The sequence below is a fragment of the Myotis lucifugus genome, unplaced genomic scaffold (assembly GCF_000147115.1).
Source record: "Myotis lucifugus unplaced genomic scaffold, Myoluc2.0 scaffold_126, whole genome shotgun sequence".
NCBI lineage: Eukaryota > Metazoa > Chordata > Mammalia > Chiroptera > Vespertilionidae > Myotis > Myotis lucifugus.
The window spans coordinates 3,339,448-3,351,595 of record NW_005871174.1 but is presented as its reverse complement, the minus strand read 5'-3'; the positions used below and the strand labels follow the sequence as shown (position 1 = coordinate 3,351,595).

Here is a 12,148-nt window from a genome sequence, read left to right as displayed (position 1 = left end):
TCCTTAAGACTCATTTTGTATTCATCCGCACTCGAAAGCAGTAAACTCCTCCTAATAAAAATGTGTTGCTATCTTTACATTAAAACATTAGTTTCTTTTTACCTAAATATAAGTGTGTGTGTGTTCAAGAGTATTATGATAAAATAAAAAAGCATATTAGACTAAAAGTCAAATAACTCAGATATATCATTAACTCTGCATTTACTATCCATATGATGAATCCCGTAAATTCTATGAATTCAACTGGAAACAAGATAATTATGATTACTACATAATTTCTGTGGGACTTAAGATAAAGTATGTAGAACTATCTACAAAAAGGTATGAAATGGCACTGGAATTTATGTATTAGTATGTACATGCATATAAACAGTAAAATTTTTGAGATTAGGATCATATCTTGTTCTAATTTTTCCCCCCACTTATCCCTAATTAGCTGGTAGTACAATGGCAGGCCACAGTAGACACTAAAAAATAATTAATGGTAAGACTGAGATTAATGATAATATTTACTTAATTCATCAAATATTTCTTCCTTCATTATAATACAACTAGAGGCTCGGTGCACGAAATTCATGCATGGGTCGGGGGGTTCCCTCAGCCTGGCCTGTGTCCTCTCACAATCCGGGACCCCTCAGGGAATGTCAGGCCTAAACCGGCAGTCAGACATCCCTCTTGCAATCTGGGAGGCTGCATACTTTTCATACAGGTGAAAGGCATCTTGCTGTTGTATGGCCAGCTACATTTTTTTGTCCTGATTATAAAAAGTAGGACATAACATGATCCTTCTGAGGCAGTAGTATCATTTTCCCCATCTTATGGGTGGAAAAACTGAAGCAGAAGTTAAGTAATTGGCTTTGTCACAGTTATAAGTGTCAGAATCAGGGCTGACCACAAAATGTGCAAGCCAGAGTCCATGCATGTCATCGCTACATCATCCTGTTTTTTTCAGTGTTGGAGTAGCGTTGCCAGGTTTTAATTTTTAAATCTAAGAGACTGTTCCCAATATATAGGGTAGGGTCCCTAGGCCTGGCAGGCAATCAGGGCCATCTTCGGGGTGACCGGCGGGCAGGGTGATGGGGGGGCCCTGCTGGCACCCGCCTTGGCTGGCATCCAGGCGCCACACACTAGGGAGGCCCCACCCCCTGATTGCCACTGCTGGTCGCCTCCCTCTTGGGGGGCAAACACTCAATGCAGGAGCTGCTCCTGACTGGTCAGTGTACATCATAGCAACCCATCATTCCAACGGTCGTTTTGCCATTCGGTCGATTTGCATATTAGGGTTTTCTTATATAGGATAGTTTTCTATCTTCCCTGTCTGATAACAAGCAAAGTCTCAAAAAAGGATTAATAAGATAAGACAATTTTTAAATGCTTGACATATATCACCATGATTTTATTTCAGGAACAAATAATTACCTTTTGTCCAGAAGTAGCCTGACCTGGGGAAAATCCTGGATCTCCTTTGGGGCCCTAGATAAAACAGTTATGAAACACTTGGTGAAGCATAGATTACATATAGTACACGTCTTCAGTTGTAGCAGAAGTTATACACATTACATGGTATTAAATTAGTTTAAAATGAGATGGGTATGAATTATTTATTTTTAATGTATATTTTTCTTAGCTTTATGTTTAAATGTTGAAAAAGATTCCTCAAAATTCCCCAGACATAGCTGATTTATTCACTAAAGTTATACTAATATTGAATCATCTTTCTTCAAAGGACCTATGTAAAGGTTCTATTAACCTTTCCATTTTTGTGACATATTGAGTTTAGTTTCTATTTTAGCATTGGCACACTAGTTACTTTCAGGAAAAGAAACCTGCTTATATAATTCATAAAATTTTTACCTATCATTCCAAGATTAAATATTTTCTAAAATCTTGCAATGTACATACATTACTTTTAGAATAAAAAATAAACCAAAAAATACCTCTAATTGCCAAATTAGATTTAAATTAGATTTAAATTGTTTTTATTCTGCTATAAAAATTGTACTTTTTATACTCCAGTAATCTTTATCTTTTATGTTTTAAGAAAAATATGACATTTGGTTTCAATCAAAGTTCTTGGTACAATATTAATCTTTCTTGTTAATCTTTCTTATGATTACTTACCAAAGTATCTCCTTTTCTAACTATTTCACACCTCATAAAATAAGAGGCCACAATTGAGAGATTCTTTATAATTCAAATTCTGATTTCATTACCATTCTCAACTAATCATGCTTTTCCATTCCTGGAGAGTTCTAAATGCTACTTTAACTCTATGGGAAATAGGAAAATAGTCTTGTCTTCTTTCTCAGGGGTGCTTTCCAAGAGTACTAGAACTGACCGATGAAAGAAGAATGACCAAAAGAAAAGCCATTAACATTCAACAGTAAGTCTTTTCACTTTACAAATGAGAAATGAGTCTTCATTGGCAAAGAGTCCTATATTCTAGAGTTGAAGAAAATTTTTAAAGAAAAGGTTGTTTTCCAGGCTGACCTCTTCCCTTCCATAGCCATCACCACTTCCACCACTAAGGCTATAATTTTAGATCATTGGTTACAAGATTATGGAAGATGAGAAATGGCTTTAGTGATATCTCAAAATTTAAAAACTCAGCTCTTCATCAGAGAAAAAAGAAAATATACTTAGAATTTGTTAGAGATATTAAGAGCTTAGCTAATGAATCATATTTTATAGATAAAGAAGCAATGAGATCCAGAAAGATTAATTGAATTGGTTAAAATCGCTTGGAAAATTATTGGCAAACCAGATCATTTTTCTTTCTCATATCACAATGTCTAGTAAATAAAAAATATTACTTATTGGTTTTAACATATTTTAAGCTTCTATTATAACACCTAACCAACTGATTTGAGGTAAGAACTTAAGAAATAATAGCCCTTGAGAAATCTGAATATAATAAAATCCTTTGTAGCTGATGTTTTTACTTCTAAAACTTAGGTCCTATCTGAATTTTTTATTATTTATCAACTTTCTTAATATAATTTTCATTCAGATTTCTTAATATCTTTCACTAATTTGATATTTCATCCTCCATTTAAAAAAAATTTAAAAAGTGAGAAAGCCCTGACCCACATGTTCAGTGGTTAGAGCATCAGTCTGGGTTCGATTCCCCATCAGGGGCTCATACCTGGGTTGCAGGCACGTGCAGGAGGCAACCAATTGATGTGTCTCCCTCACATGTTTTTTTTTTTTTTCTGTCTCTCTCCCCCTCTCCCCAGTCCCCATCCTTCCCACTCTCTAAAACTAATGGGGAAAAAATATCCTTGGGTGAGAATTAACAAACAACAACAACAACAAAAGAGTAGGAAAAGTAATTAAGCAATCAAAATTAGATTTAAAGGGAGAACTTTCTCTTATTCATAAGCTTTATAGATTAGGCAACATATTTACAGAGCTACATGTCAAATCTCTTTTATTCCTGCACAAGTACGCTTGTGTATTTGATCAACTTGTGTTCTAGCACCAGAACTGCAAGTCAGCATGAAGTCAGCTTTTAACCTGGCCAGTTGTGAGTTAATCCTGGTATAAAAAGCATAAAACAAAGATTATTGAACATGCCAACTTTACCTGAAATGTCAAAGAAGTAGGGCATACTCTCTGCATTGAAGGAGAATACTCCAAAATCACTTACTTACATACTCCCTCATTTTCTATTCTATAACTCCGGACACACTTTAAGTCACACTTGATTGGCTTTCAAGTCCTCCTTGAAATTAAATATAATGTTTATAAATTAATTAATCATAACTGACTTTGACCTTCAGTACTGACTTCTACTACTACTACATGACTTTTGTTATAAGAGCTATATATCCTTTTGAGTATGAGTAAAAGGAAGTTGCCTGCACATTATAACTCAAAGGATTCTAAAGTCCCACCTATCCCACTAAGCTGCTAAAGAGTCTAAGATCCTCTTTACCAGAGTAACTCTTTTGGGCTGTCATTCGATCTCCAGAGGGCCCTCTGTCTAGGGAGGGAAACTCCCTAAGGTACTAGATTCATTAACATGTTAGATCAGATTTATCAGATTAGAGTCTACCCAATATAATGAAAAGAGCAGTGGGATTTGGAGTGAAAAGACTGAATTTAATCTTTCTGAAATTGAGATTAATCTAATTTAAATGTAAATTTAAAAAGACTGAATTTAATCTTTCTGAAATTGAGATTAATCTAATTTAAATGTATAATTTAAATGTAAATTTAAATGTAAAAATAATAGTAATAATAATAGTAATAATGATAATAATAATAATAATACCTACTAGATTAGCTGGCAAGATTTAGCATCAAATTCTCTATAGATTATAAAAATGTTAGTGTTAAAAATAAGACTAGCCCTAGCTGGTTTTGCTCAGGGGATAGAGTATCGGCCTGCAGACTGAAGGGTCCTGGGTTCGATTCCAGTCAAGGGCATGTAACTTGGTTGCAGGCTCTGGCCCTGGTGGGGGCACGTGCAGGGGGCAGCCAATCGATGTGTCTCTCTCACATCGATGTTCCTCTCTGTCTCTTCCCCTCCCTTCTACTCTCTCTAAAAATCAATGGAAAAATATCCTCAGGTGAGGATGAACAAAAATAATAAATAAGAATATTTAAAAGAAATAAGACTAAAGACAATCATTAAAATAAATTTTACAATTATTGCCATCTTGAAAAGCAGGCAACACAACTCTTGAATGAATTACTGATAAAGCTGCAAAGTTTTAGTGAAAAGAATTTGGAACTAAAAATTTCAGAGTATGATGAGTTAAATTGTGAGAGTACCATAAAGGAAACACTAAATAGCATGATCTTGAGGTAGCATCACCTGAATATTCTTAACTTTAACATTACTAACAACCACACAAGCTCCATAGTCTCAATTTTAAGTATTAGACTCTCTAACCAACACTTCCTTTCTTTTTTAGCTCACAGAGTGGCTAGAATTCAAGCAGAAAACCAAAGATCTTTTGGCTAATGGTGTCAGAGGACAGAGTATGGGACTCCCAGAATGACTGTAAATTGAAGGAGAAATTTGAAGGAAATAACGAAGGGAGGGAGGGAGGGGGGAGACAGTTTCCCCCAAAACCTGGATATAGACTCTCTTCCATTCTTGGCTGATCCTGACATGTGATAGATTCCAAAGAGCTCAGCAGAAAGCAACAACTGGAAGGCTGAAAGAATTGAACATAAATTTCAGCAGCTGGCCACATTAGGGAAATAGTTTGGGGTTTGAGCCATATCACTTTAGCGGGACATGGTAAATACCTTATAAACTTTAAAATAGCCTAATCAATACATCATATTTCTATACTGTCTTAATGTATTTTCATTCATAAGAGCCACAAGATGTTTTATTTAACAAATAATAAATGTGGTACTTTCAGTAAAAGTTTCATTTCTAATTAGCCTAGCCCTTTAATAAGTAGCTCTTTCAAGAAAAGGGAATTATTATTTTCTTAAATATCAACTATACACAAGCATTCTACCAAGTACTTTATGTGCTTCATATCATTTAACTGATTGATTCTAACAATTTTAATACATCACACTAATTCTAATATGTTTGTAAAAAGGTTCCATAATGTGTCACATTTCCCATTTCAGTTAAACCTTTTTAGATTTTCAATTGCCTTAATTTGCTCTTTCTGTAGATTCAGGTGACCCCCTTTGGAAATGGACAGATGATTCCTTGTGCAAGTGGCAAGATGACTTTTTATACAATTTTCTTAAAGGCCAATAATTCTATCTATGTTATTCTTGCTAAACAGTAACGGAGAAAAGAAAAATAACTGGAATTGTCTTTATATTCTAAATTCCCTTATTTTAAAAGGAACCTTTATTCCCTGAAAGAAAATCAATCCTGTGATTATATGTCAAAATTTCTTGTCAAGAGCATGTAATCTGCTTTTCTTGCATTGCCTTGAATAAATATTCTAAGAAGATTATAAAGTATAAAGCTTGTCTGTTCCATTAATTCTGATTAGTCTAAAATGCATGTTAAATACCTAGGAAAATTGGTTTTGCAAAACCACACACTGCAAGCTTTATTTGATGCCTTTAAAACAGAGTGATAATTTTTAACACCTATCACAAATCTAATGTTCAGTTATGTACAGTTTAAACAAATCATGGTCAGTTTGGGCTATTTTGGACATAATTATCATGTTTTAAAATTATTAAATTAAATATGAATTAAAGATTAATATTTGACTAATAAGATTAAGTCCCCAAGAGGTCTAAGTAGTTGTTTTAAAATTAAAAGTAGGTTTTAAAAAATTCCTCATATATGGATTCATACAAATATTTTATTAGTGAATAGCTATACTCAAAATCATATCCACACTACTACTAAATAGAATACTGAAGAAAAAAATCCTGAGATTCAAATTTTCATCTCTCCGCGATCATTTAACCAAAGACACATATTCATACTGATCAATACTGAAAAATACACTGTTTTTAATCTTGGGACAATCAAAATTTTTATTTGATACAAAGTTTTTTATCTTCTCCAATACTGCTCCTAAATATGTATTTACATTGTAAGAAGTCAATTAAATGAAAGGCTCTCCACTATATTTTCATCTCTCCTCACCCTATTCTCCGTATTTATTATTTCTTTGTTTGGAATACCTAATTATACAAGCCAAGTGGAAATTGCCCCGGCCCACTTCCGCCTTCCTTCCTGTAGGCTGTTAGCAGGACTGTAAGCCCCGGGCACTTCAGCCCTGTGGAGAAGCATGAGCTAGGCCTTTATAGCTACTTTAACCTTTGGCTAGTCTAAATATCTTTCAATTCCTCACATGAAACTTGAAGGACTCAGGAATCACACATTACAAAGCAAACTTCGGGATTCTTTAGGTCATCTGTCTTTCCTCCCACTGTTACACATTCAGACTTGAGTTAAAAGAGTCTTTTCCTCTTGGAGGCATTTTTATGGAACTAAAGAAAGTATTAGTAATGATGAGAAGCTTTAGAAAATTTGGATTTCAATTATCCTAGCTGTATGGTATTTTATTACTTATTAATAATAATCATAATACTCATGGCATGCTAATGTCATGGTAAGTGCTTTACTCGCATTAATTTAACTTGCCTTCACTTCAATCCTATGAGGATGTACTATGATTTCCCCATTTTTATTTATTTATTTTTAATATTTTTATTGATTTTTTTAGTTAGAGAAAGTTGAGAGGAAGAGAAAAACATTGATGTAACAGTGAAACATTGATCGGCTGCCTCCTGCACACCCCCTACAAAGAATGGATGGAGCCTGCAATCTGGGCATGTGCCCTGACTGGGAATTGAACCAGTAACATTCGGTGCATGGACACACCCAACCAAATGAGCCACACCGGCCAAGGCTTTCCCATTTTATAGCAGAAGAAAGTGAAGCTTAAAGAGGGTAAGCAAGTGATTGGCTTCTATTATACAAACCAAGAGGACTATGACTTGAACCCAGATCTCTTGGACTCCAAAACCTATGTCCTTAACCCCTATTCTATATGGTTACATGTATACTTCAGAGTGTGATCATTATTAAATAGAGGGATTATTAAGGCCTTAAAAAGAAATTCATTAAGTTACTGGCAACCAAGACTCTAATGTTTACCTAATTCCATAATTTTATGGGATTTATTTTATATACATATAAATTTTACATATATAACATGTAGTTAGATCTCTATCTCCATACCTCCTCTCAGGGTAACCAACCTGGAATATATCCTTTTTCTATGCTCCTACTACTATCCTGATAGTAGTCTGGTAGATAATAGTGTGATAGATGGGCTGTCAGGTTAGTTGTTTTCATAAAAATTCAATCATCCTATAAACATTATCCTCACAGATCTTTTTTCAAGTGAAAATATTAGGAAGTATGGATCAGGGAAATGAATGATATTTTATTTCCTCAGTATTTATTAGCTCATTAAAACGGCCTTGATTTAAGGTAAACCACTCAAATCCTAATCTGTATATTTCAAAGGTTTCAATATGTTGCCATCATATTTTGACAATAAAGACTTTGTCATACCAAAGCAGGCCTACCCCTGACTTTACCACTAACCAGATGAGTTCAAGAGCAGTGGGCCTTTGGAGGAATCTAGCTGTCTGCCAAGCTAAGACAATCCTGTTAAATAATCAAATGTTATGCTCTGCACATAGCAGAGATCCTCACTGTCCTAAGATTGGCTTTAAAAGTTAAGGACCATCTTTTATGTCAAGAAAATCATGAATTACTCACTAGTAATCACTCACCTTTGGACCTGGCAATCCAGGCAACCCAGGATTTCCATGTGGTCCTGGTATGCCCTGCAAATAGTAAAAGAGTCAGATCATGCTTAGAATAAATCCAGATATAAGTAACAGGCACTGTTTATTCTAACATTCAAATAATATTACATACTATAATTTCATTAAAATGAATATTTCCGTTTTTTACAAAGTCTGTTAGATTTTCTGAGAACTTGGATATTTTCATCTGAGCTACACTAATTATAGAGTAGAAGTGTCAGTAGAAGTGTCCTTTCTATCTTTTACTTCAGAACATTGCCTTGAGGTGTTTACCTGCCTCAGGTACCTCCCCTATCTCCAATCATATTGCTTAGTGCTATTTTTAAAAGCCCTGCAGAGTAAGAAGCCTAAAAATAACAAAGTTCAATTGTTTTATTATTCTCCTCTCAACACATGTTAACTCTTTGTGCACTTAGGCTTTTGCTTATCCTATCTAATAAAAGAGTAATATGCAAATTAGCCATCACTCCATCACAAATATGGCGGTGCCCATGGCCACAAGATGGCGGTGCCCAGTCCCCTCAGCCCCACCACTGAAGTGTCCATGCCTATTGGCCAGGCAGGTGGCGGGGAAGGTGGTGGGGGGGGGGCAAGTGGCGAGGCACTCCATTCCTGCTGGAATGTCCTGGCCTGCCACCCGGCCAGGGGCCGTGGGGGCAAGTGGCAAGGCACAATCCGCCCACTCTGGCGGCCAATCCAGCCTAGCTGCTCCGCTGCCGATGGAGTGTCCTGAGGCAGCAGACACGGGAGAGAGCGAGGCAGTAGAGAAGGGCAGGCTACGCTCCCTTCTCTGCTTTGCTCTGGCCGCAGGAAGCCCTATTCTTGCAGAAATAGGCCCAAGGAAGCCCTATTCTTGCGTGAATCTTCCTGCAACAGGCCTCTAGTCTACATCATAAAAGGCCAATATCGGTGTCAGTACCAAATGAGCAGTGGCTCTGTGGAGCGTGCGAGGTGTCACGGGGCTGCAGACATGGCCCTGATGCCAGGCTAGGCCTAGGGGACCTTACACGCACATTAATCATGCACTGGGCCTCTAATGCTATTACATATGCCTTAAAGAGTTACTTCATTTAATCTTGCCCCCTACACCTACCTACCGAAATCCTTTTGAGCTCTCACCTCACTTTTAAATCCTGGCTACACCAGCAGGAAATGATTCGCTCTCCTACTAACTTCCATAGAAACTGCTGCATGTAAAATTCATTTGCAATTAATTATATGTTGCTTTGAGACATTTCTTATACTGTCCCAATCTGTTACTTAAATATTTTATTCCCATTTTAATTACCTTATGATGCGTGCTGATTAGTTCTAGGATTGTGAATTCTTTGAAAAGAGACTGTTCTAAATATTACCAATGTAGTACTTAGCACATATTAGCCATTCAATGAATGTTTGCTAATTTGAATTTAATAATTGCTTCTATTTACTGACTACATACTATGTGCAAGTAACTGTGTTAACACTTTATATTTCTTATTTCTAATTCTTACAACAACCCTGCAAGGAGGTTATTTTCACTCGTCCTTACAAATGCGGAAACTTAACCAGCAAGTAGATGAACTAAGATTCGCTCCACAAAGCCTTCCAGATCTCTAGGCCCCCTATATTCATTTGGGTTTGCTATCCACCTGTGCTCTTCAGCCATACCTCTACTTTAACACATAACATATCATTAAAAACTATTTATTTATCTGTCTTTTCAATTCTGAATTAATAAGAGCATTGAAGAATTTCTGTCAGCAATGCAAATATTAAAGTTATATGTATAAGATTAACATTAAAGAAAAAAATTAGATTCCATGACACATGTCATTTGTAACCTGAAAAAAATAAATTTTGATAAAGTAGATAGAAAAATTTGTGGGGAATAACAAATGAGTTGTTGTAGATATTAAAGCAATGGATATACTAGTCAACTATTATTTCACAAAGCTTAGCAGCACAAAAGTGAGCCAAGACAATAACTTTAGAAAAAATTAATATTAATGAAAGTTTGGGATTTTTAAAAACAAGGAGAATTTGTTGATCATTGCCAAATGAAATAAAAACGTAGGAAAGAAGAAATGTACAGTCACAAGTTTTAAGTTAAATAACTGAGTGGAGACAAAATTAGGAACACAAATGTAATTGTTAGCCTTGAGGAGAGAAATACTATTCCCTCCTTAAAGGAAGGAGGATTGGACAAATAAATTGGGGGAAAAAGATGGAAATTAGGGAGGGAAAGTGCTGTATCATGAGGAAAGATGGGAATTCAGAAACTGAAAGTCATGCTGTGGGAGAACAGTCTTCGTAGTGGGGAGAGAATGCAATTCTTGCAAAGATGGACTGGGTCCCTCACAGAAATGGATCCAACGTCTCCTGACAGAGAAGGAGGAGGATGGAATGGTTTCCAGGCAGGAGACAGGAAACAGGTTTTAGAAGTCATCCTGGGAGGAGTGTGATAGGTCATCAAGTGCCGAGAAATAAAACAAACTGTAAATAACCGCTGGAGCCCAGTGAGCATTCATCTCCCCTCATATGGACAAGAGTTTGATGTGAACATGGATAACTTAATGTAATATTTTAGGGTGATTTTTCTTAACATTGTGTGTAGGTTAAAAATCAGGCTAGAAAGAAAGTGGATTTTATATGGCATTTGCATTTGTCTTTGTAACACACAGTCATGGTTCTTTTTCTGGCTCTTTGAAGAATTTCTGTCAGTAAAAGTCCACATTTATTTTTCAGTTTGAAAGAAACTAATTCTAACAGAGCAATGCATCTTTGGTTGGACCTGTGTAATGTCAGAAACTACCGCTGATCCTTAAGGCCGCATTTTTCCTCAAGACAGTGATTTTTCTAGTCAATAGCTCCAGTATTTTCCACTATGTAATCCAGGAATGCACTATTTTAAGGCAGCCCACCCCTCTTCATTTCCCAAAGTAACTGAGCTCCACCTTGGACTATCAACTACAGATGAGATCACTTTATAACCGAGAGTAACGTGGCAAGTAGCACCTGAACAGCCACGAATCTAACAATTTGATCACCTTTCTTGGGCATGCGCACAGAGAATGCTTTAGCTGGGCGTTTATACTCAGATAAACAAGCTGCACGTGTTCCTAAGCGTCTCTCCAACTGGCAAAGGTACGGCTAAGTTTGAAGATCCAGGCAGGTTTCCAAGGGAAGTACATACTGTACAAGAGTAGGAAAAAACGTACTGGAGAGTTATTCATTCCAACAGCCTGTGGGAAGTGGGACCCATCTACTCACCCGTGGGCCTCTCTTTCCTGAGGGACCTGGGATACCTGCTGGACCAGGTGGACCCTGGGGAAGCAAAGGCCAAGATATTAGGCATGATAATAAACACATCTTTTCTCACACATTTTATTAAAATTCTCAATGTAGGGCTCTTTTTCAGTCCCCAGTTACCAGCTGATGATGATTTCAAAGTAACATGAATCCCCTCAACCCTAATCAGCAGGGCTGAGAGTTGAAACTCGTGTCCCCTTTAATCTGGCCAGAAAGGGCATCAGGAAGTCTACGACTTATGGTTACGGGCGCTGTATCTGTTTTTTTACAGGGACCATAACTAGTAGTTTTGTGGGTGAATTTTTACCTAAATTTACTTTTACTACTGAAAGAGGAATTCAATTTAGGGTTTGGAGACCAACAATGACAGGTTTTTCCAAACACAGTTTGAAAGAAGACCTGCCTTGAGAAATTAAAGCACTGACCATTTTATGTTCCTTTAAAAGACTTATACTAAGGACATGTGTAATGTGTTAAACTGTTAAAATGAGGTACTTCTAGCATATTCGGCAATAAATCTGCCTTACACAAGCGCAGTATACCAGGAGGTCACTGATAGAGTTAA

At 36.4% G+C, this 12,148-nt stretch overlaps 1 protein-coding gene across 1 annotated transcript in view; it reads right to left on the bottom strand.

Annotated features, from left to right (window-relative positions):
* COL24A1 (collagen type XXIV alpha 1 chain) overlaps nucleotides 1-12,148 on the bottom strand; it is a 281,993-nt gene that overhangs the window by 254,797 nt on the left and 15,048 nt on the right. The window contains exons 4-6 of the mRNA XM_023758248.1: nucleotides 11,545-11,598; nucleotides 8,257-8,310; nucleotides 1,420-1,473 (exon numbers count right to left, since the gene is read on the bottom strand). Coding sequence (XP_023614016.1) covers nucleotides 1,420-1,473; nucleotides 8,257-8,310; nucleotides 11,545-11,598 — 162 coding nt within the window. The remainder of the gene's footprint in view (nucleotides 1-1,419; nucleotides 1,474-8,256; nucleotides 8,311-11,544; nucleotides 11,599-12,148) is intronic.